The sequence below is a fragment of the Piliocolobus tephrosceles genome, chromosome 8 (genome assembly GCF_002776525.5).
Source record: "Piliocolobus tephrosceles isolate RC106 chromosome 8, ASM277652v3, whole genome shotgun sequence".
In the NCBI taxonomy this organism is placed as follows: domain Eukaryota; kingdom Metazoa; phylum Chordata; class Mammalia; order Primates; family Cercopithecidae; genus Piliocolobus; species Piliocolobus tephrosceles.
Genome location: NC_045441.1, coordinates 28,072,613 through 28,098,555, shown reverse-complemented (window position 1 = coordinate 28,098,555; position 25,943 = coordinate 28,072,613). Strand labels below are relative to the sequence as shown.

General features: G+C 41.7%; 1 protein-coding gene across 3 annotated transcripts in view; it reads right to left on the bottom strand.

The window, feature by feature from the left end:
- POU6F2 (POU class 6 homeobox 2) overlaps positions 1–25,943 on the bottom strand; it is a 496,629-nt gene that overhangs the window by 15,095 nt on the left and 455,591 nt on the right. For all 3 annotated transcript variants that reach the window (XM_023226357.2, XM_023226358.2, XM_031936007.1), the window contains 2 exons: positions 20,421–20,627; positions 1,872–2,040 (listed from right to left, as the gene is read on the bottom strand). In XM_023226357.2, the coding sequence (XP_023082125.1) occupies positions 1,872–2,040; positions 20,421–20,627 (376 nt within the window). The remainder of the gene's footprint in view (positions 1–1,871; positions 2,041–20,420; positions 20,628–25,943) is intronic.

Below are 25,943 nucleotides of genomic sequence, written 5' to 3'. Positions count from 1 at the left end.
TCCATCTTACACATATTAACTATTTACCTTGTGTGAAACATTGTATTAGTAGGAGGTTGTTTGTACTTCTTTTTCATATTTAACTTATTTCTTCTCTGTAAAATGCTAAAGCTTGGTTCCTTTTCTTTCAGGACCAAAGCTTAACAACCTATCCTAAATTTATGACCTTGCTGCCATTTAGAAATGGAGTATTTTGCAAAAACTTATACAGAATATTGAATTGTAACAAAGTTTGACTCTTTTCCCTAGGATTTTTTTTTTTTTTTAATTAGGGGAAATCTGACTATAATTAAATTCACTTTATCCTTAACTTAATGCAAGTCAGACTAGAGTTTCTGGAGAGGGTCGTATATCTAAACAACCTAAAATACAGTTGATGGAAAATGCGTATGTATCCTGAAACTCTGGTGTTGACCCATCTTTAAGATCAACAGCATCCAGGTTAGTCTGGTGAAGTACCTGGGCATATTTTCTTTTTTTGAGATGGAGTTTTGCTCTTGTTGCCCAGGCTGGAGTGCAATGGCGCGATCTCGGCTCACTGCAACCTCCGCCTCCCAGATTCAAGCGATTCTCTTGTCTCAGTGTCCCGAGTAGCTGGGATTGCAGATGCATGCCACCATGCTTGGCTAATTTTTGTATTTTTAGTAGAAACCCAGTTTCATCATATTGGTCAGGCCGGTCTTGAACTCCTAACCTCACATGATCTGCCCGCCTTGGCCTCCCAAAGTGCTGGGGTTACAGGCATGAGCCACTGTGCCCGGCCTACCCAGGCATTTTCACATCTTTCCATAATGCGTCATTCTGTTTTCTTCCCCACCCACAAGCATCTTTCTTGCCTGAATTATCAGTATAATTGAATATAGACATACATGTATGTAATTCTTTTTCTTTTTTGAGGAGAATTACTTGTCGGGGAGGTCATGGCAACCCTCCATTTTGCTTTAAGATTTGCCCCATGATATGTAAGATCCTACTGTTCCTGTTATAACAGGTCATTCATGACACTTGACCAAACACAGATCCTCACATGTCCTCATTTTATGGCACAGATGCCTATGCAGGCATCCATAGCTGCTGGATTTTTGGTCCCTGGTGAATTGCAATCTGTGCACATGTTCCACAGTTTTATAGATAAGTAAAAACTACACTAACGGTGACTGACATTAAATCAGACCATTATCCCATCCATCTTAACATGCTGTTATTTGCATGTGATAAATGTACTACTTATCCCTAGGGCCAAATACCATTCTAATAACTATATATATACATATACAGGCTATTTAGGGAGGCAGACTTGCAGGCTTATCCTATTTTATGAATGGTTGTTCAGAGATTTCTCATCTGATTCTGGCCCATGCAGCTTCCCCCACATGCCACTTGAGGTGGCTTATTGTATGCACACACCCACCCGCCCACAGGCATGCTCTCTTTTATTTCCTCTGACACCTACAAATAGAACGGCAGGGGACTTCAAACACACAGAAAAGCAGCTTGACCTGCCAACTGAGTGCCTGTTGTTGGTTATTTCAGTTGTGAGCTATGTGGTTCATGCCCTGAAAGCTGATCAGTTGCTACCTTCTGAAGTGGCAGGACTGACTCAGCACATCAGCAACCACTTAAGATGGAACCCGGTCCTTGATAGCCACTAATCCAGGGAGTGTGCTTTGGGGGCCTGCTTCCCTAAGGAACCATCTGGTCCTGGGGACGGACTTCATCTCAGTATTGACCTAGCAGTGCCAGGAAATTCCTCTGCAGCGTTGAGAGAAAGAGAGAGCAAGAGAGAGTGAGAGAGAGACAAGAAGGAAGACATTGCAAATAGGCAACAAGAAGGCCACCGTGATTTAAACCGAGCCAGAAAGGATACTTACTGCTGACTAACTGGCCCACACTCAAAGCTGAAGAAGAGGAGGATGAGGAGGAAGAAGAGGAAGCCTGCCGGACGGGACTTTGAGACATGGATGCTTGGCTGTGAGCCAGGTGCAGAAGGTTGCCTTGGGAGGCTGCTTGACCCACTGACGTCTGGGAGGGTTGGTGGAGCTACATGAGGGGATGTAAAAAAAAAATACACAAATGAATGAAAAATTAGGGGGAAAATGCCTGGGAACAGAAGTTTCATCTGGGGGTGAATCATTTTATTTCCAAGAATATATACTTCTCAGGGAGAGTGCACACCCTACACAGCAGGCAGGCATTTTTTTTTTTTTTTGTAGAGTACATATTGCCACTTGCTTGACAGGCATTTTATTAGTAATTCTAAATATATTATTAATTCCCTACTTGGCTTGTTAGAGCACCCAATTTTCTACATTTCTCAACCCTGGCATGTGGGTGGACCTTTCTGTCTATTCATACAATTACAGCACACTTGACAGGCTTCTCAAGTAAGTATAGATAAAATATAACACCATCAACTCAGATTGGGAAAGTAAAACTTAAAGGTGTGGCTGTGCCCCACCATTTTATCCTATGTGACTGGTATTTTTAGAAAAGTTCCAATGTAGGCTATGTGTGTGTGGGAACTTCCTCCTCTTACAGACTCTAAGTCTGGATGGGTTTCTGTGTTGATAAAATGCTCTCTGATATCCTAAGGAAAATTCAGAGAGAAGATGGGGAGTCAGGACAAAAATTTCCAGTAGGATTTCTAGCTCTCAGTTGTTACTTTCTTACTCTGTGCCAGCCACTGTATTAAAGACATTGACTAATTTTCCTATCAGCCTGTGGTGTGGGTACTATTTCCATCCCTCTCTCACAGACAGGGAAGCCGAGGCACAGAGAAGCTAAAGGATTTTACAGGTTCAACCAGCAAGTGAAGAGGAGCTGGTCTCTGGACACATGAAGTCTGACCCTGGGACCTGGGCTCTTAGTCATGATGCCACAAGGAAGAATTAATTTAATTTTAAAAATTGTGTGTATGGTAAGGAAGGCTGTCTTTATATCCATTTATTCATAATTCCTCTACAGGTTATCAAAGGACTGTTGTTCTGAGAGGTGAGAGGGGCTCAGCTGAGGAGAGAAAGGAGAGAGGGGAGGGAAATGCTTGCAGGTTCTAGGTCTACTTGGAGGCCCAGGAGGGATGTCTCTCTATCATTTTTTTTTCTCCTGCAAAGCTCCTTAAGGGCAGGCCAGGACCCCAAGCAGGTAGACAACGAGCCTCAGCATTAGCCACCTTTGTTGATTGGATGTAGCATTTTTTGGTTTGCAAAGTGCTTTCATATCCATCTTCATTCTCACAGAGGTGTAGCAAGGCTTTTGTAAAAAGGAATCAGCCTGCGAGTAGAATTAGGTCAGGACCTGAACTTTGGTGGGAGAGGCAGCTACCCCCAAAACAGGCACCAATCTGAGAAGGTCTACTACCTTGTTAGCACCTAAGAGCCAGTCTGGGGTGTTCCAACTTCATATTTGTCACTGCTTTCCCAATGTGTGTGTGTTCATTTTTTCATTCAACTTTATTGAGATATAATTTACACATAATGAAATAAATCCATTTTAAACACAAAGTTTGATGAGTTTTGTCAAATGTGTACACATGTGAAACCACCACCACAATCAAGTTATAGAACCTTCTAATCATTCCACAATGCTCCCTCCTCTCCTTTGTCATCAATTTCCCCTCAACTCCCTGCCCTAGACAGCCACTACCCTGATTTCTGTCACTCTAGATTCATTTGTCTGAGTCCAGAAATGGAATCATACAGTACATACTCTTTTTGTATCCGGCTTCTTTTGCTTGGCATACTGTTTTTGAGATTCATTCATTTTGTTGCATGCCTTGGTAGTTCAGTTTTTTTTTTTATTGCTGAATAGTATTCCCTTCCATACATATATGAATATGGTATGTTGTTTATGAATTCATCTGTTGGTGGGTATTTGGGTTGTTTCCAGTTTGGGGCCATGATGAATAAAGGTGTTATATAAACATTAATGAACAAGGTTGTGTGTCTACTTGTGTTTTTGTTTCTCTTATGTAAATACCTAGAAGTGGAACTGCTGGATCATACTGTAAATGCATGTTTAACTTTCTCAGAACCTCCCAAATTGATTTCCAAAGTAGTTGTACGATTTTATGTTCCCACCAGCAATGTACGAGAATTCCAGTTGCTCCACTAACTGGGAGAATTAGAGAATTCTCCCTAACACTTAGGATCATCATACTTTCTAATTCCCTCAAGTGTTTTTATCAAATTAATATTTTTCCTTCAAACAATTGTTAGTTAGGGGCTACTCTGCAAATGTTCTTAAGGAGCTCTTTTCCCTTCTGGTCCCCTGTGGCAATAATTAATAATAGCTCCCCGACTCACATGGTATTCCTATGCAGCAGATGTGCCTGGCAGGATTATGTGAAGTAAATAACCAGCCTATGTGGCTGCTGAACATTAGAATCCAGGCTCCCATCCCATAGTGCAGGGATCTTCTCAGGAAACCACTTTGTGCCTCCTACAGAATTGCCTGCAGTTACATTTCAAGTGAACACCCGTATTGTTGCTCAGCTATGCAATGTAGAGGCTAGATTACAAACCAAAGACAGTTACAATTGACATGGGATCCCAAATTAATATGCATCAAGCATCTGCCAAAGGTAATTAGCCAAACTGCTGAGGACATAATCAACAATTGAATCCAGTAAATTTTATACTGTAGGGACACACATTAAAGATTAAATCTATTTTTAATTTGCTTAATAAAATGTGATGGATATTTGCATGTCAATCTACCCCCTATAACCTATTGAGTTGTCCTTCTAAATACTGTTACTTGGCAAAAGCTTTTTACAGTTTTGAGTTACTGAATCGTGAGATTGTCTTCAGTTTTACCATTGCATCAATGTTTTATTGGCCCTGGGTGTGGTAAAGAACCATCAAGGAACTGGAAAAGACACCAATTTAAATATTTCTTCCTCAGACACAACACAGTAAAGAAACAATTACTAGGCTGCAATCTTGCTTAAGAGTCACTAGAGCAAGCTAGGGCTTATGCATTAAGCTAGGCAAGAGAAGAAATTTGAGAAGAAAAGAAAATAATTATTTTAAGAACTTGTTCCATGTCCATACAGTCAAAAGGAGAGTCAAAAGGAATCTAAGATGTCTAAGAATCTAAGAAAGATATTTTTCTTCCAAAGTAAATAATCATTTCTTTTAGGACACTGGGGTCCTGCTTACCTCTATAGTTCAACCAGACAGTTCAGAAAAACCAACACAAATTCTGCAAATTTCTTACTTGTCAAGGATCAAGAAGATTATATAAGCAGTGGCATCTTAATGGAGCCCATAGATTTCATTCCAATTGCCAGTGTAAATGTGTATCTGTTAATTCTAGAATCATTTGCAAGCTCAGATAAAATAACCTATTGCACATGTCAAAATCAGCCCAGAGACTGACCTCTTGCCTTCATAACGTCTTTCCTTAGAAAAACAGGACTTCAGAGGTACCACTTCTGTGACCTTCCATCTCTAAAACTGTAATTCTTTCAGGTAAACTATGAAATATAGCACTATGCCATTGGAATTCTTAGTTTAATGTTTTTGGTGTATTAATCTTTAGAAATTTTATGCTTAAAATATATTTATCAAATAAGAAAAGACAAAGCAGAGATTTAAGCTAGTTTATGAAACAGCTCTGGGGTTCAATATAAAAAATTAATATATGTTAAATAAGCAGCATTATGTTACTTAATTTGTTTTAGGAATATGTTACTTAATTTGATTTAATTATGTTGTTTTGGACACTGACTTAACTGTAAAAATTGTGTATACTTGTATTGCATAACTATTGGCAAAAGAAATAGATACTTAAATACTAGGACGTAACTGGACACAAAAATTGGAATAGTTTACCAAAAGAAAATGCAGGGAGTTAGGGAATAATCAGAAGCAGAAGAAAAAGTTTCTTTTCCTTCCTGGAGGGAAAGGGAAACTTAGATGCTTCTATAAAGGCAGATGTTTTATTACATTGTCTTATTTTTGAAAGGCCAAATATATGGGTAATGTTTACTGGATGCTTCCTACCTGTTTTTGTATCTATTATTTAAAATCCTGGCAATAGTCCTCCTTTTTAGGTTTTGGTGATACCATTACAGAAGAGGAAACAGAGACTTAAAAAGATGAAATGACTTACTTGGGATTACACAGCTGGTACAAGTAAGCTTTGAATCCCAGTAAGTCTGACTCAAGAGCCAGCACTCCTTCCACTATGCCCCGCTGCCTCTCAACTCCCCGATCATTGGAGATGAGCAGCTACAGGTCAGGGAAACAGCAGGGAGCTCTAGCTGGGAAGTGTGGGACCAAATGAGGTATGTTCAAACTGATAGATCACGGTGAGCTACACTTTCAAGTTGATCAGCCATAGTGTGGATCACCATGGTCTATCAATGTGTTTTTTTTTTCCTAATATAAAATTTCAAATATTTTTCTGATTTAAGAATTATTGCCTGCAGTTCCCTATTTAAAATGTCATATTTGAAAGAAAACATGGTTCTCTCAGGTGGCTAGAAGATTATCCAAAAATAATGTTATGATTTTAGTGCAGTCTGGGGACACATCTCAGATGCAGTTGCCTACAGATTGTTCTTTGCTTCATATAATTAATTCTGGTTATCTGTACTACCCCCAAACTTATTCTTCTCAGTTTTATATCCTGTTTATATGATCGTATTTTCTATTTATTCACCATACTGTTAGTAGACTGCCTAAAGGAGCTTGAGTTTCTGTCCATCTAAGTTTACATAATCACTTTTTTGCCTTTTTTTTGAGCTATAAGCCAGGTGTAAATAGGCTGAGAGCATGGAGAATCTGCAAGAAGAGAAAAGGAACAGCTCATGTGAGCCTGTGGCTATGCATTTTCCAGAGGAGGAGGACTGGATGTCCATCCCACACACAGAATGACAAACGGAGCACAGGATGCAGCGTCTGAAAAGCTTTCTACGTCCTGTTGGCTCTCACAGGCTTGCTCTCTTGGTTTGTTTTTATTGGTTGGCACTGCCAGGGTGTTTAATATATTCACCAAAAATAGATTGAAATAACAGCACACTGTAAAGGCTTTCTTGATTTTCTGTGCCACTGATCCCCAGGTATCTTCTATGTGTTATGCAGTATATCCTTAATAATGTTTTAGTTTCTGGAATAAATCATCTTCTAATTAAATGTGTGATTGATATTAAAATAAGTGGGGTGGCAAGTGTCTTGGAAGGTGGAATAAAATGCAGAATGTACTAGGCAAGTTGGAAAAGTGAATGCATATAAACAGAAAATTCAAATGGGATTAAATATAGAGAAACTCACTTGGGGAGGAAAAATCTCTCTAAATCTGCAAAGGCAAAATGAAGGAGGGCTGGCCTTCTACAAAGATGTCAGAGAGCCATAGTGAACCCCAGGCTGAACCCTCCCTGTGCTGCAATGGAGGCAGTGAATACAACCCAGAGGGGCCTCACAGAAGCCAGAGTATGTGGGAAGGGCATCGCTACTTGCCCTCCCTGCCTGCCCTAGTTGGCATTTTTTTGAGTAATGTGTACCTTGGAATAGCTTGAAGAGAAATTAAATCAGTGCTTCTCAAGATTTAGTTGCATCAGAATCACCTGGAGGGCTGTTAGAGCACAAATCACTGGGCTCCACCCTGACTTTCTGATTTAGTAAGCCTGGGTTGGGGCTCAAGAATTTGCATATCTAACAAGTTTTCAGGTGATGCTGCTACTGTGGGTTGGAGGACCACACAGATTTTGGAAGGAGCTTCTCTTGGAAAAAGAGTTAAAGCACGTGGATCTGCTATGTCTAGATAAAAGAAGCCAGAGCCCAGACATAATAAGAACTTTGATTAACTAGGAGGGTATAATGAATGCCTGAGCCTTACTGAGGAGTTCATTCTACTGTGGACAAGAGCACAGATTAAATTTGCTGAGAAATTTAGGGTTGACATCAGGATGATCTACCTTAAAACATTTGGAGGACCTGGAATATGATACAAAGGAGATTTTAGCTATCTTTGTGGAAAATTTGAAAAGAGGAGGAAGTTATCCTTTTGGCAGGGCTTAGGAGACTTACTGGGTTTTGCTTCCTGCTTTATTCTATGACAGTGAGACATCTCTTTAATGCAAGTAGGAAGAAGAGCCCCACATGTGAGGGTCCAGTACATGCACCGCCTATCAGCAGGGGAGTAAGTATGGCAGAAACACCAATGGCCTCAAGATAGAGAAGGACAGCAGCAAATCCCGTGCCAGGCACTATGAAGACAAGAGGAAGTGGGGAGTGTCAGAATGAGAGAAGGATTTAGTGGAGATACCTCAACATAGGCAGAGAAGGCCAAAGCAGTCACAAAACAAGCTTGGAACGTGCAATAAAAGCTCAGCAGGTACAAATGATGGAATGGAAGTTAGAGTTCAGTGCAGAGCAGCAAATGAGGGATTATATGCAATTGCGATAATGAGGTGGGAGAGCATGGAGAGAGGAAGGGGTTGACATTCAGAAAAGAAATAAACAGAGAAGACAGTGCTGCATGGAAGGAATTTTCCCAAGCCTCTGGTAGGCACAAATTTGGAACATACTGGGAAGTGACAGAAGTCACAGAATTGGAAAGACACAGAAGGGCCGGAGCCGGGCTTCTCTGGAAGCATGGCTAGGATGCTGGTGTCCTAGACAGTGAAATACTATAATTTGGCAGCAATTAAGCAAAACACAAGTGACTGAGCACCCACCATGGGCTGGATCGTGAACTGTGTGGATGAGGCTGAATCAGTTTGGTCGCTACTTTTCAAATGTAAACTCCTAATGATGATAGAGTTTGACAAAAATGAATGGAGTGGGTGAAGGTGGAGCAGAGATGAAGGAGAAATGCTTCACGGAGAACGTTCCGAGAGGCTTTACAGAGGAGTGAGGGATTCAGGGCAGAGGAGGGAGAGTGGATCCAGATCCCAGAGGATGCATAAGCAGGAGCTTGTCAGACAGGGAAGATGGGAAGAGGTTCCAGGCCAGGGGCACAGAATGCACAGAAAGTACGAATGAACTTGTCAGCCAAACTTGGCAGGGAGTGAGAAGGTGAGACCAGAGAAGTGAGCTATCCAGATACATGGCTGGAAGGTCAAAGGGCTGCTCTGCATTGGGACCACACATACACATTTCACCCACCTAGGTAAACCCTTAGTCTATTTTAGATCCCTGGTGGGTGGGAATGCCTCATTTCTATCTCATTCTGGGTGACTTGAGAAAAAATTGAGAATCAGTGATTCAGGCCAGAGCTAGGAAGGAACACTGATTTTTTTGAAAATTAGTAAGTGAATACATTTTTGTATTTACTTGAAAAATCATGGATGGATTTTGATAATTGCATGGCATTTTAAGAGAGCTAATTTGAATAAGCTATCTCTCATTGGTTTTCTGTTAGTACCAAGATTACTTTTTGAGGAAAAACTGAGTGCCTTCATGGATGGTAGTCTCCAAGTATTATAGCTATGGTATTTAATTTTTGAAAAATCTTAATGCTTTGATTTTGCAAGTTGCAGATTTTTTTCCTTTCATTTATCTCTCTCCACCTTAATGATACTGAAAAGTCCTATTAACTTTTGTCTGGATTTAGTCAAAAGGAGAATAAATCTACACAAAAATAATGTCCGTGTGGCTTAAGAAGAAACTACTAATTCATAGGCATGGGGCAATCAGGGAAAGAAAACCAGGGCCTCTGGAGCGACCCTGACTTTGGGAGGTGTTCACCATATGCCACAGCAGCTGTAGAGTCCCTTGGAGGAAGCAAAAGGTTGCTTTTGAGCTCCACTAAGTACTTTTGTATTAAGTAATTTTTTTTCATGCACACAAAGATTCTCATCACTCTCTTATTTTCATCTGGTTGTTTGTTTGTTTGAGACAGAGTCTCATACTGTAACCCAAGCTGGAGTCCAGTGGTACGATCTCGGGTCACTGGAACGTCTGCCTCCTGGGCTCAAGCAATTCTCGTGCCTCAGCCTCCCAAGTAGCTGGGACCACAGGCGTGCGCCACCACACACAGCTAACATTTTGTATTTTAGTAGAGATGGGGTTTCACCATGTTTCCCAGGGTGGTCTTGAACTCCTGAACTCAGGCGATCCACCTGCCTCGCCCTCCCAAAGTACTGGGCACCATGCCAGCCTTCATCTGGCTTTTTTCTGAGTTTTATTTTCTGGTGTTGCTCACCAAGGATTTCTGATGTAATACTGTGGAAGTTAAATTTAGGGCTGTCAAATACTGGTGTATGTAAAAAAAAAATAGTGTTTGTATTTCAGATGATAACTTTGCACGTTCTTCTCTCATCATTGGAATGAATCATCATCAGTGTGTTGGATACTACATTCTTAGATTCAGGCTCTTTTAATTAATGGTAGGCAGAGGTGAAAATCAAATTAAAGATGTCATTACTTTTATTCAATTAAAACAAATCATTCCAGGTCATCTGGTCTGACAGTCCTATACTTTATTTCATGGAAGTGGACTTCCTTCTGAGTATGAGTTAGGGAGCTCTCTGTTCCTGTAATTTATGACATATTTTACCATCAGAACTATGCTCTTGTGAGATCAAACATTTGTCATAAATCATATGAAAAAATAAATTGAGAAACTTCTCTACTGTATGACAGAAATCCTTTATTTTTTAGTGGTTGTCCATGTTATATTTCTTCAATGTAAAGGGTGATATTTAAAGAAAAAAATTGAAGACCACTATCCTTATGCCTCTTGAGCTTTTCACTTTTTGACTCAGGGGCTTTTATGATCTGCGAGCCTCAGAATCACAGCTTTTACATCTGGGACTCACACTTGTGCATCTCCTGTCAATTTGCCCAACTTGTTAGCTTGACTGCATGTTCTCATAGTGTCTCAACTGGAGCCAATGCCAAGAAATGAAGTCATTCATTTATTTCTCCCATTTCCATGGTATTTCTGACCGGGTTCACCATCAGTTTTCTGGGTATTCCTGGGACTAGGACAGACCACTGGCACATGCCTTGAACAAGAGGGACAGGTCCGTTGGTGCCTGCTGTGACTTGGGTATTTGAGATGGTTCCCGCATTGCTCTTTTCAGCTGTGCTCACGTGTTCTCTCAGCATGCACATACGTGAGAGGTGCACATATGTGTACTGGCTAAGGGAGCCTGCTCTTTGGGATGCTGGTTGTAGCTGACATGTTGGTTGGGGTGTACTTTGTTGGATTTGCAAGGTACATCCCCAAGAAGCTGGCTGTTTTTTCCAGTTGCTAATCTCCAATCCTGCAGTGAAGAGGACAGTGGTGGTGGTTAGACTAGCAGAGAACTGACCATATGTTGCTGCAGTAGGAACAAGTTTTCATTCTGGGGCCGACAGATGCTGTGTGAGAAGGCTCCTGAGGTGTGCCTGGGCCTGTGAGAGAGACTGTGGACGTGGATTACCGATATCTGCTGTGAGCAAGGGGTTAGGAGTGGCACCATTCCTGCGTCTTATTTGCTATTTCTTGGTTAGGCCTTTCTCCTCCTGGATCAAAACTGTCCTATTCCTGATCTAGAGCTGCAATTTTGTGTCACAGCTGTTGTCTATCACCCACACTCACCTTTGACATTCAAGGTGAGAGTGAGAGCTACTTTATATTAAATGTTAATGATTTCTAACTAATTCATCACCTTTTTGGCAATTTACAACCGGCTTTGCTGACAGAAAAGGTTTTTAGCAGATTGTAGAAAAAGAGGCCAATTTCTCCATCTTTTCCCCCAGAGATATTTTGAACATAGTTGGAACAGATGAAACTAGGGTTTAAAAGGCCAGTGAAAGATAGAGAACCTTGCCTTATTTGAGGAACCACTTAGAAGGTAGAGAATCAAATGGAAATAGTGTAAATAGTAAATAGCGAAATAAACCAGCTGAGAGATGGGGGGAAGAAAAGTTCCTAATGATAAGATTGGCAGAAACTACTTGGGATAAAGCTGAGGAAGAAGAGGTGGCTCCCCAGGCTACAGATTTAGATTTCGAGTGAGAAGACAAAGTCTCTGTCTCCAGAAAGTGTATGGATTCAGACCTTGCTGGGATTCTCCTGGTGTTGGCTCCCTCGCTGGGTGAAGTTCCCTTGTTAAACACTCTAATAGATCCCTTCACTTCTCCCTCATGGCACTTACTGCTGTCTTAGGGACATATTTGTACAAGTCTTTGGTGAATGTACATCTTCCTCACTACACCATAAGCTCCATGAAGGAAGAGTTCATGGCATCTGTCTTGCCCGCCAACACAGCCTAGCTTCCTGGTACCAATGCCAGACACATTGTAGGTGGTCAATAAATATTTCCGTTAAATAGATTTTTTTTTGTATTCATTGAACAAGCAACTGGATTTTTCAAGCATAGTCTCTGAGAGTCACCAAGAATGGTCTTGTGTTCATGGTTGGATCAGGAGGCAAATGCAGGCAATGGCTGAGATCTCTGGAAGGCTATTTCTGCATTGTTGTAGATAAATGGTAATATTGGGACTTTCTTCTTCCCTTCTCTTTCTATTTTATTTCCTTGCTAACTGCTTTACATTATACAGCTTTCTGACTTCACATAAAGCCATGTGCTTGGTCATATACTCACTCGTAGTCTTCATCATTCTTGTCCACCATCTTTCTTTTGTTAGTGTACACTCCAGCTTTAACTCTGGGTCTTAGCCTTGCCCACCTCTCACTTCTTAACTTACTCAGCTAAGGAGCTCATTTCAACACATTTCAAACAGGGACAATCCAGACTTTAAAACGTTGTAACAGAGAAATAGAGGAATTGATGTTTCTTCATTGCTTTACCTAATTTTATTTCTGCAGCATTTGATGCTGGTCCACTTCTTATATTTTTGAAACACTTGGATGCTAGATCACCACACTCCGGGTTTCTCTTCTAGTTACCCAATCATTTCTTCTCTCATTTTTCCTCCTCCATTCCTTAAATGCTGGTGTTTCCCAGGAGGGACACCTTGGTCTTCCTTCCCTTGCTTCTGATGCTTTTTCCAATTTTTTTTCTTCCCTTGCTCCTCTTGCTTTCTCTGGTGTCTCCTTTGTTTTCAGCTACAACAAATGTACTCATGACTTGACTCCCATATACTCATGACTCAACTCCAAGTACATGCTCTCATTAATTCTTTTTTGTGTTTTGCTATAGACTCCTAAATGGTTTGCTCACAGTAGATGGTTTACTTCAGTTCAACCTCTGTAGTGCCAGCAGAGTTATTTTCTTGAAAAAAAAAAAAAAAAGCTAAGCATGCCATTCCTCTTTTAAAATACCTCTAACACATTTAGCAGGTTCTGTTCCCCATGCCACCCAACTGGGTGAGTCCCTCCAACAGGGGTTGTCAGACACCCTACATAGGAGTGATCCTACTGGCATCGGGTTGGTGCCCCTTGAGGTCAGAGGTCTCAGAAGAAGGAGGAGGCACCCATCTTTGTTGTTCTCCAGCCTCCTTGAATGATATAACCAGGCACAGGAGCGAATCAGATGAGTAGGGCCTGAAGTGAACCCCCAGCAAACTGTAGCAGCCCTGAGAAGATGGACTTGACCTTTGAAAGAAAAACAAGCAGAAAGCAACAACAACAGCATCATCATCAACAACAACAACAAGCCCCCACAAAAACCCCATCCAAGGATCAGCAGCCTCAAAGACTGAAACTAGACAAACTCACAAAGATGGGAAAGAATCAATGAAAAAATGCTGAAAACCCAGAAGACCAGAGTACCTCTTCTCCAAATGATCATAACGTCTCTCCAACAAGGGCACAGAACTGGATGGAGGATCAGATGGACTAATTGACAGAAACAGGCTTCAGAAGATAGATAATAAAAACTACGATGAGCTAAAGGAGCATGTTCTCACCCAATGCAAAGAAGCTAAGAACCTTGATAAAAGGTTTGAGGAATTGCTAACTACCATAACTAGTTTAGAGAGGAACATAAATGACCTGATGGAACTGAAAAACACTGCACAAGAACTTCGTGAAGCATACACAAGTATCAATAGCCAAATCAATCAAGTGGAAGAAAGGATATTAGAGTTTGAAGACCACCTTGCTGAAATAAGGCATGCAGACAAGACTAGAGAAAAAAGAATGAAAAGGAATGAACAAAGCTTCCAAGAAATACGGGACTTCATAAAAAGACCAAACCTATGATTGATTGGAGTACCTGAAGGAGATAGGGAGAATGGAAACAAGCTGGAAAACACACTTCAGGATATTATCCAGGAGAACTTCCCCAACCTAGCAAGAAAGGTCAACATGCAAATACAGGAAATACAGAGAAAACCATTAAGATATTCCATGAGAAGATCAACCCCAAGACACATAATCATTAGATTCTCTAAGGGCAAAATGAAGGAAAAATTGTTAAGGGCAGACAGAGAGAAAGGCCAGGTCACTTACAAAGGGAAGTCCATCAAACTAACAGCGGACCTCTCAGCAGAAACTCTACAAGCCAGAAGAGATTGGAGGCCAATATTCAACATTCTTAAAGAAAAGAATTTTCAATCCAGAATTTCATATCCAGGCCAACTAAGCTTCATAAGTGAAGGAGAAATAAAATCATTCCCAGACAAGCAAACGCTTAGGGATTTTGTTACCACCATACCTGCCCTGCAAGAGCTCCTGAAGGAAGCACTAAATATGGAAAGGAAAAACCAGTACCAGTCACTGCAAAAATACACCAAAAAGCCCGGGCGCCGTGGCTCTTGCCTGTAATCCCACTTTGGGAGGCCGAGGTGGGTGGATCACCTGAGGTCAGGGTTTGAGACCAGCCTGGCCAACATGGCAAAACCCCGTCTCTACTAAAAATACAAAAAATAGCCAGGTGTGGCGGTGCAGGCCTGTAATACCATCTACTCAGGAGGCTGAGGCAGGAGAATCAGTTGAACCCAGGAGGCAGAGGTTGCAGTGAGCTGAAATTGTGCCATTGCACACCAGCCTGGGTGACAAGAGTGAAAATCCGTTTAAAAACAACAAAACAAAAATAAACACAAAAAACACCAAACCATAAAGACCAATGACACTATGAAGAAACTACATCAACTAGTGTGCAAAATAACAAAATAGCAGCATGATGGCAGAATCAACTTCATATATAACAATACTAACCCTAAATGTAAATGGGCTAAACGCCCAGTTAAAAGACACAGACTGGCAAATTAGATAAAAAGTCAAGAGCCATTAGTGTGTTGTATTCAGGAGACCCATCTCACATGCAAAGGCACATGTAGGCTCAAAATAAAGGGATGGAGGAAAATTTACCAAGCAAATGGAAAGCAAAAAAAAAGCAGGGGTTGCAATCCTAGTCTCTGACAAAACGGACTTTAAACTAGCAAAGATCAAAAAGGACAAAGAAGGGATTACATAATGGTAAAGGGAACAATTCAACAAGAAGAGCTAATTATTCTAAATATATATGTACCCAATACAGGAGCACCCAGATTCATAAACCAAGCTCTTAGAGACCTACAAAGAGACTTAGACTCCCACACAATAATAGTAGGAGACTTTAATACCCCACTGTCAGTATTAGATAAATCAATGAGACAGAAAATAAACAAAGATATTCAGGACTTGAACTCAGCTCTGGATCAAGGGATCAAGTGGACCTAATAGAGCGAACAGAACTCTCCACCCCAAATCAACAGAATATACATTCTTCTCAGTGCCACATGGCCCTTATTCTAAAATCAACCACATAACTGGAAGTAAAACTCTCCTCATCAAATGTGAAAGAACTGAAATCATAACCATCTCTCAGACCACAGTGTGATCAAATGAGAACTTAAGATTAAGAAACTCACCAAAACCGCATGATTACATGGAAATTGAACAACCTGCTCCTAGATGACTCCTGGGTAAATAATGAAATTAAGTCAGAAATCAAGAAGTTCCTTGAAACCAATGAGAACAAAGACACAACGTACCAGAATCTCTGAGATGCAGCTAAGGCAGTGTTAAGAGGGAAATTTATACCACTAAATGCCCACACCAGAAAGCTAGAAAGATCTCAAATCAACACCTAACATCACAATTAAGAACTAGAGAGGCAAGAGCAAACTAATCCAAAAGCTAGCAGAAGACAAGAAATAACTAAGATCAGAGAAGAATTGAAGGAGACAGAGACAAGAAAAAACCCTCCAAAAAATTAATAAATCCAGGAGCTGTGTTTCTGAAAAAAATTTAACAAAATAGATAGACCACTAGCTAGATTAATAAAGAAGAAAAGAGAGTAGAATCAAATAGACACAATAAAAAGTGATAAAGGGGATATCACCACTGACCTCACAGAAATACAAACTACCACCAGGTAACACTATAAACACCTCTACACAAATAAACTAGAAAATCTAGAAGAAATGAATAAATTCCTAGACACATACACCCTCCCAAGACCAAATCAGGAAGAAGTCAAATCCCTGAATAGACCAATAACAAGTTCTGAAATTGAGGCAGTAATTAATAGCCTACCAACAACAACAACGAAAAGCCCAGGACCAGATGGAGTCACAGTTGAATTCTATCAGAAATGCAAAGAGGAGCTGGTACCACTGCTTCTGGAACTATTTCAAACAATTGAAAAGGAGGGACTCCTCCCTAACTCATTTTATGAAGCCAGCATCATCCTGATACCACAACCGGGAAGAGACACAACAAAAAAAGAAAGCTTCAGGCCAATATTCCTGATTAACATAGATGCAAAAATCCTCAATAAAATACTGGCAAAACAAATCCAGCAGCAGATCAAAAAACTTATCCACCACTATCAAGTCAGCTTCATCCCTGGCATGCAAGGCTGGTTCAACTTATGCAAATCAATAAATGTAATCCATCACATAAACAGAATCAAAGACAAAAACCACATGATTATCTCAATAGATGCACAAAAAGCCTTTGATAAAATTCAACATCCCTTCATGTTAAAAACTCTTAATAAACTAGGTATTGATGGAACATATCTCAAAATAGTAAGAGCTATTTATGACAAACCCACAGCCAATATCATATTGAATGGGCAAAAGCCAGAAGCATTCCCTTTGAAAATGGGTACAAGACAAGGATGCCCTCTCTTACCACTCCTATTCAACATAGTATTGGAAGTCTGGCCAGGGCAATCAGGTGAGAGAGGAAAATAAAGTGTGTTTAAATAGGAAGAGAGGAAGTCAAATTGTCTCTGCTTGCAGACGACATGATTTTATATTTTGAAAACCCCATCATCTTGGCCCAAAAACTCCTTAAACTGATAAGCAAGTTCAGCAAAGTCTCAGGATACAAAATCAATGTGCAAAAATCACAGGCATTCTTTTACACCAACAATAGACAAGCAGAGAGCCAAATCATCAATGAACTCCCATTCACAATCACTATAAAGAGAATAAAATACCTAGGAATACAGCTAACAGGGGATGTGAAGGACCTCTTCAAGGAGAACTACAAACCACTGCTTAATGAAATAAGAGAGGACACAAACAAATGGAAAAACATTCCATTCTTTTGGATAGGAAGAATCAATATTGTGAAAATGGCTATACTGCCTAGAGTAATTTATAGATTCAATGCCATACCCATCAAACTACCATTGACAGTCCTCACAGAATTAGAAAAAACTATTTTAAGTTTCATATGGAATCAAAGAAGATCCCATATAGCCAAGACAATCATAAGCAAAAAGAACAAAGCTGGAGGTATCACTCTGCCTGACTTCAAACTATACTACAAGGCTACAGTAACCAAAATAGCATGGTACTGGCACCAAAACAGATATATAGACCAATGGAGCAGAATAGAGACCTCATAAATAACACCATACATCTAAAACCATCTGATCTTGGACGAACCCGACAAAAACAATGGGGAAAGGATTCCCTCTTTAATAAATGGTGCTGGGAAAACTGGCTAGCCATATGCAGAAAACTAAAACTGGACCCCTTTCTTACACATTATACAAAAATTAACTCAAGATGGATTAGACTTAAATGTAAAACCCCAAACCATAAAAACCCTAGAAGAAAACCTAGGCAATACCATTCAGGACATAGGCATGGGCAAAGACTTCATGACAAAAATGCCAAAAGCAATTGCAACAAAAGCCAAAATTGACAAATGAGATCTAATTAAACGAAAGAGCTGCACGGCAAAAGAAACTAGCATCAGAGTGAACAGGCAACCTACAGAATGGGAGAAAATTTTTGCAATCTATCCATCTGACAAAGGTCTAATACGCAGAATTTACAAGGAACTTAAACAAATATACAAGAAAAAAACAACCCCACCAAAAAGTGGGCAAAGGATATGAACAGACACTTCTCAAAAGAAGACATTTACACAGCCAACAAACATGTGAACAAAAGCTCAATATCACTGATCATCAGAGAAATGCAAATGAAAATCACAATGAGATACCATTTCATGCCAATCAGAACGATGATTATTAAAAAGTCAGGAAACAATAGATGCTGGCGAGGCTGTGGAGAAATAGGAACGCTTTTACACTGTTGGTGGGAATGTAAATTAAATTAGTTCAATCATTGTGGAAGATAGTGTGGTGATTCCTCAAGGATCTAGAACCTGCAATATCATTTGACCCAGCAATCCCATTACTGGGTATATACCCAAAAGAATATAAATCATTCTACTATAAAGACACATGCACATGTATATTTATTGCAGCACTGTTTACAATAGCAAAGACATGGAACCAACCCAAATGCCCATCAATGATAGACTAGATAAGGAAAATGTGGTACATATACACCATGGAATGCTATGCTGCCATAAAAGGGAATGAGATCATGTCCTTTGCAGGGATATGGATGAAGCTGGAAGCCATCATCCTCAGCAAACAAACACAGGAACAGAAAACCAAACACCTCATGTTCTCACTCATAATGGGGAGCTGAACATTGAAAACAGATGGACACAGAGAGGGGAACAACACACACCAGGGCCTGTTAGGGGGTAGGGGTGCAAGGAGGGAACTTAGAGGACGGGTCCATAGGTGTGGCAACCACCATAGCACATGTATACCTATGTAACAAACCTGCATGTTCTGCACATGAATCTCTTTGTGTGTGTGTGCGTGTGTATGTGTGTGGTTTTTTTAAGAAGAAGTTAAAAAAAAAAAAAAAAAAAAAAAAAAAAAAACAAGCCCTCATAGATCTCCAGGGCTTGGCTGCAGAGTAAATCATCACCATTATCATCACCATCACCATCATCATCACTATCATCACGACTATGTTAGTGCTTACTGCATGCCAGGCACTATTCTGCCCACTTCATGTGTGTTAACTCATTTAATCCTCATAACCACCCTGTGAGGTAGCTACTGGTGTATCCCCACTTTACAAATGAGGTAACGGGGGCACAAAGATGATATGTAGTGTGTTCAAGATCACACAGAGAAAAAGTCCATCCTTTTCGGCTTGTTTATAGAGCCCTTCCATGAATGTCCTCTGCCTCCTCTCTGCTCCAATCACATGAGCCTTTCTCCTGTTTCTCAGCACTTCATCCTCTTTCCCATTTCCCTGCCTTTGTGCCTGCTGTTCCCTCTACTTGGAATGTTATTAACCCTTCATTTACTTGGTTAACTCATACCCAACTGTCCAGACTCCATTCCCAAGCCATTATCTCTGGGAGGACTAAAAATTCTCTGGGCAGAGTTGGTCACTTCCAGCTCTGTGGTGACACCTGCCCTGTCACAGGACAGTCTCTGCTCTACTGCACAACAGATTCTGCTTATATATCTGTGTCCTCTACAGGGTGATGAGCTCCCTAAAATCAGAAAGCATCTCTCCTTTATTTCTGTTTCTTCGCATTTATCAGGGGCCTGCTATACAGTAGGTTATCAAAAAATGTTTGTTGAAGGAGCCAATTAACCAGACACTCCATGAGGTCAGGGACCACACCTTTCTTCTGTGCTGCAGACCCAACCTCTAGCACAAACACATAGGAAGCTCTCAATTGATATTTGAATGGAAAAATTAACTGGATCATCATGGTTTTGTGAAATTCAACCAAGCAGAACTCCATATTTTTCATTTCCTCATTTATAGGCAGTGGTTTCAGCAGCAGCAACTTGGGATCTCTGAATATTTAATAATTTTTTCATTCACAGTTAAGGCATGAGTGTTCTTGGTTTCTCTTTGACCTCATTTTGAAAATCTGAAAATTAAGTATCTTGAGCACAGATTAATAATAATACATCCCTATTGAATTTTAGGGCACTCTCTCTGTTTGTAATTTAATATATTCTTATTTTTAGATTAAAGAGATATTTAGTTATCACCCATATTCATTAAGAATGAAAAATAGAGTTACATGCCATTTTATAAGTATCGATATGTTCAGATGAGTGAGATCAAATATTTTGTAATGTAAAAATTACTTTTCACTGATTGAGACCAAAGAGGAGAAGCTGAGTAAGGCGAGTGTCCTGTGCCATGGCTGCCTTGGCCTGGAACATTTACCTGCTGGCCGGGCTTGATGGGTGACAGCGTGATGCCCTGGGTGTTGATCACGGGCAGGATCTGGTTCCCAATGACTGTGGCGATGATCTGGCCCTGGGCGTTTGTTAGGAGCTGGGGTGTGATTGGCTGCACTTGCAAGCCCTGAGTGCTGCTTGCTGCTTGGCTCGATGGCCCTGGATTAGGCATCAGTGGAATGGTCCCGATAATCTGCAAGAGACAGGCCCAAAGGTGAAGAGCTGGCTCCGTGAAGGGTCTGCGCATGCAACTGAAGACCATGCAGTGCCTAGTCTCTGTAGGATGCTCCCTGGGAGCTGACTCAGAATCTGCAAGCAGCTCTGGAGGGGGTGCGGTGGAAGAAAATGGCAGGGGCAGGCATCTAAAGAAGAGATAAGTACACATGAACTGAGTTCATGGGATGGAAAGGAGAAACATCTTATATAAAAATAAAATCAAGCATCTGTTAAGGTATAAACATGCAGTTTTTGCCAGGGCAGGTCTGACATCTGCTTTTTCTCAGAACCAGAGGGAGGATGGGCTTCTCATGGCACTCAAGGCCCTCTTCCACCTGGGAAGCCGCATCCCACCGCCCCCCAAACCTGGGTGGCTCCACACTCCCTGAACTAAGGGGATCCTTTGACATTCTTTCCTCTGCCTCCTTCCCTCCACTGACATTCAGCTCTTCTTCCAAGGCTGGGGGAGGGCCTCCCTGATACTCGAAGCAGGATTGGGGCCTCACACATCCTGGTGTTTACAGTGGTGGAGAGCCTGGGCTCTCAAAGTGACAGGATTCCATTCCCAGCTGTGCCTCTTACTGGCTGTGGCACATTTGTCAAGTGACCTAAGCTTTCTGAAGGCTTGAGAGAATTGAGATTATAAACAAGTTTTGAAACTCTTAAAATAGAGGTGAAATGACTACTGAGGACTGAAATCAGAAAGAAAGTGCCTTTGAAATGATGTGTTGTAAAGCCAGGGCCTAAAGGTGAGGGGCTTGGGGCTTCTGTGGCAGGTGGCAGGGGAGGCTCTTCTCTGCATCCAGTGGCTTCTGGCTTCAGCGAGGGACCGTGGGGACAGACTGCAGGAGGGGCCTGGCCAGATCCAATTACTGTGCCAAGGAGAAAGGCACCATGAATAGAAACCGCAAATGGACAGACTGGGTGTCCACAGAATCTGGAAATAGAGACCATATTGTTAGGGACACACTGTTAGTGACAGATGTAATCTGTAAAAACCTAAAACATGATCTCTATTTCCAATTGTGGTTGGCATCTCCTGAGAAGCGACATGGTACTGGCCGTGTGGATGCTTTTCTGCCTCCACACATGGTAGGATGGTTATGCAGCTCTGCTTTGCTGGTTGCCTTCAAGGGCTCTGGCTCCCAGAGGTGAAATCTGGGGGCCACCAGGACACAGTAATAAGATCTCAGGAAGTGTTTTCACACATACGATTTCTCTGCATTCTGTATTCTTACAACACCTCTGTGAAGTAATATTTGTCATGCCGCTGCTTACTAGACAAGACACAGGGGCACAGGGAGGCCAAGCAACTCAGTTGAGTCTCTTCACAGAAGCATTTGTAAGTGACAGTCTGGGGCTACAGTCCAGGTCTGGTTGACCCCAAGCGCTCGCTTTTCCATCCTTCCCCCTAGCTCCCACAACATGGAGAATCTTGGAGGGTGCCAGCTCTTAGAAAATGCACTGTGTATCTTGTCTGCAATTTCCCACTAGATGAAAGGCTGCCGGTGGGCTGGGTTTGTAAATAATACTGCTTTCTACCCGCACAATACCCCGAGCAGTGCTTTGAACATAGTTTCTCAGTAAATGTTTTTTGACTGAATTGTTTCTAGATTCAGCTGTCACTGGGACTCCCGATGCAGCTGGAACCACAGGAGAACTGCAAGACCATGCCATTCAGTGACAGATCATGCTGGAGAAAGCCTTCTCATCCCTAGGCCATTGCTTCCACCACAAAAGCCCCTGTGGGATGGCACTAATGGAGGACCCGTGCGGATATCAAGTATCAATGGCATTTGTCAATGGAGGCCGATGAAGGTCAAGTAATTACTGTGAGAGTGGTCAGCTCTCCCCTAGGGAGTGTGGCAGGGCTGCAGTCTCACTGAGCAAGCCCACAATGCCTGGCCCGCAGCATCAGCAATGAGCACGTCCCATCAGTGCGGGCAAGGTCAGGAGGCATCCACATCAATAGATCATAGCGCATAAGTACTGTATTGATGAGTGATCTTGCACTAAACAGCCAGGATTCAAAGGCTGGCTCCTGTGACCCCACAGGCAAGGTAAGAGAGGCCCAGGAACAGGCCTCCCATCTTCAGCCTATGTTGGATAACTCCCCTTTCCACACATGCACAATAAAAACTCAGCCACTGACCCACCCACTCTGGCCTTCCCCAGTATCTTAGGCCTTTGCAGCCTCATTTCATCCTATCGGCCTGAGCTGAAAGTCTGTGGAAGCTGGATGCTTCTACGGGGCAGGGCTGTGGGTCCTGATTTGGGGCAGGGTGTCAGTGCGATTAAGAGCCAGTGGGAGCAAGTATCCTGAGAGAATGGTTCAGGGTGAGCATAGCACATGACAGTTACAGAACACACTGTGATGAAGACAGAGGCGTTCTGTCCCGGGAAGATTGACACCAGCCTGTGCTTGCCTCTGCAGTAATGAAATACTCCGCCTGCTTCCTGGATGGAAAGAAGAAGAAAGGCAAATGCAAACAAGTCATCAGCCTCTTCCTTAAGCACAACCTCACTCTCAGCTGTGTGCCACCACATTACTAAAGCATGGTGCTGCCTATGTTCCTACCCACCCTGTCCTGTCTTCTTTTCTAGGCCTGAGCATCACTTATCAAGGATGGGATAATAGTAGTGTCAGAGCCAGAGGAATCTGTAATGACCTGACTATTGCTGCCTTTAACAAAGAGAGTCTGCCTTTGAGGTGGGGGTGGAGGGTCAGGAGCAGTTCTAAAGTCAGGAAGCCTTTGGTAACACTATGCACTCTTATTTTTGTTCCTGTTTGAGGGGCATTGGGGTCACCATCTCAACATGTCAAAAACTTGGTAGTGCATTATGGGGAATTTCGTCATATTCCCAAATGTATCACAATACGTTGGTTTCAATTGGCTCCCATTCATTGAAGGGTAAAGATGGTCACACACTGTGTCATCTAAATACTCTCTGATGTGCCTGTTTTGCTTGCATTGGCTCTGATTCCTCTTAGCACTGCCACAGATCTAATCAGAACTCCTCCATGGACTTTGACTTCACAGAGGTTGCAATAAGGGAACCGGGGGAGCTGAGATGGCAAAGATCTGAGACTCTCTGTACTCATGAGAAGTTGTCCATTTCACCTGTGGAAATCATATTTTAAATTAAAGGCCTTTTGATACTCAAGGGAAGTATTTGCATCTACATACGTTTCAACTAAATCAGGAAATGAAAACGGAGGTTTGACAAGGCTGTAGGGGAATCTCTTATTTGAGAGTAAAGGTAGAAAGAGGATGCTTTTGGGACACTTGCAGTCCTAAAACTAGCTTTTGGAGTTTGACTTCCTAGCTCCCAGAAGCTAAGACTTACTGCTAGGAGAAATCCTGATGGAAGGATTTGCCACTGAGCACACGGACAACTAGGCTGTGACTCCTGTTCAAGCCACTCAATGTACAAGATAGATTTATGTTTTCCTGAAATGCCAAGGATTCCTGCAGAGCAGCCTAATACCTGTAGATCCTTCTCTCTATAAACACTGTGTCAAGTGCCATGAAGGAGGCCAAAAAGATGCAACTGGGGCTGGGGAGGGGTAAACAAGACAGGTACTTTGAATGCAGAGATTCCAACAATCCAAGGGTGGAAATGATGAGCACCAAATGAATAGCAAGTACTCTCTGAGAAAAATCTCTATACCTACGTGGTGGGTATGCAAAAGACTATTGGAAATGAATGAGTTATTTCCGAGGAAGAAGGGTGGGTATGGTTTGAGAGGCCTTCACAGAAGAAATGGGGGCCAAGCAGGGTCTGGAGGTTGGGTACGATTTGGGGAAGGCAGAGAAACCATTCCAAACAAGACATCAGCCTAAAGGTGAGAAACATGGGGGATGGGGAGTTGGATGCAAGGAACGGTTGAGACAGGTTAGCCTCGGAGGGTCAAATTCCATCCAGCCAAGGGGTTCTGATGAGTGAGTTTTGACAGGAGTGTAGGGGAGTGCTGAAATGGGGCTATTCCGTGTGAATGTCACTGTCTGGACAGAATGGACTCAAGTGGTGAGGGACTACAGATCTGGAAATCAGTTGTAGACCTAGGATGCTGCTGTAGTGTCCAAGTGTGAAGCAAAATGCCTCAATGACTCCTTGGCATAGGATTTGCTTGATTCACTAACTTCTGCTTCAATTCAAAAAGCATGGCCTACTCTCTGCCTAGGTTGCAACATTAGAAAATTTTCAGTTAAGTTACTGCCCTGTAAATCTCATAGCAAATAGCTGAGGCATTATTTGCAATGATCCTCTATGTCTTTGCCCCAATTCTCCACCAGTGATGATTCATCCCTGAAAAATGCTTTAACCAGCCCAAAGTCCATACCAGTATTGTAATAATAATTTGTCACCTAAAAGAGTCTGGCTTCTCTGAAACAGGACTTACTTGGTTGTTGCTGTGAATGTCCATCTATCTCTTTCCTTAAATGAGTTAAGATCATAAATCACAAAAGAGGAATAAAATTCATATTGTAAGAGCAACTTAAAAAGTCATTCAAATAGTAGTGTTTGCTAGCACATGTATTTAAAATATCCCCATTTCCCTAAGAACTTGAGTGGCTTACACCCAAATGTGACTATCACTAATTCAGCAGCTATTACAACTTAAGCCATAATGAAGATTAGCTTGCAATTGTAGCCAACCCCAGCAATTCAGGGTTCTGAAGCCCCTTTTGAGTCATGAGGTTATCATTACACTGCCCTCATGTGCCTCAGTCTAGTTGAGGTAGTCAATAGAGATGAATCATGACTGATGGTGGGTAAAGTGTCCTGAATGTATTCACTGCTGATGGGTGCATGTCATCAGCAGCAGTCTGAGAGTTCTGTCACAGAAGCCCAGGGCATTCAGATAAGTCATCTGATAGGCCACATGTTGTTATAGCCAATGATATGCTGTTAAACTCTTTGATGGAGAATGTGATTGCAGATGTCAAATTGACAAGTAATTTTGTTGCCCATATATGTAAGAAAAGGAGACCCATCAATGCTGTAAATCGGTAATTTCCTCAGGTCTTTCAATCCATCAGCAGAGAAAATTCTTTCCCAAATATTTGTGCAATCTCAGCACATTTTGGTCAAGAGATTTTTGTTAACACTAGCATCATCCTGTCCATTCTTGAACAAGAGCTTATAACATTTGAGAGCCAGGGAGATGGTGGTGAGTGATCGCCAAACAGAAGCAGCCAATCAATCTTCTCCTTTCTTTCTGGTCTGGCCACAGCTATTCTCTCTCTTCCTTCAAGTAATGATTTTGTCCTCCTTATACAGTATATTC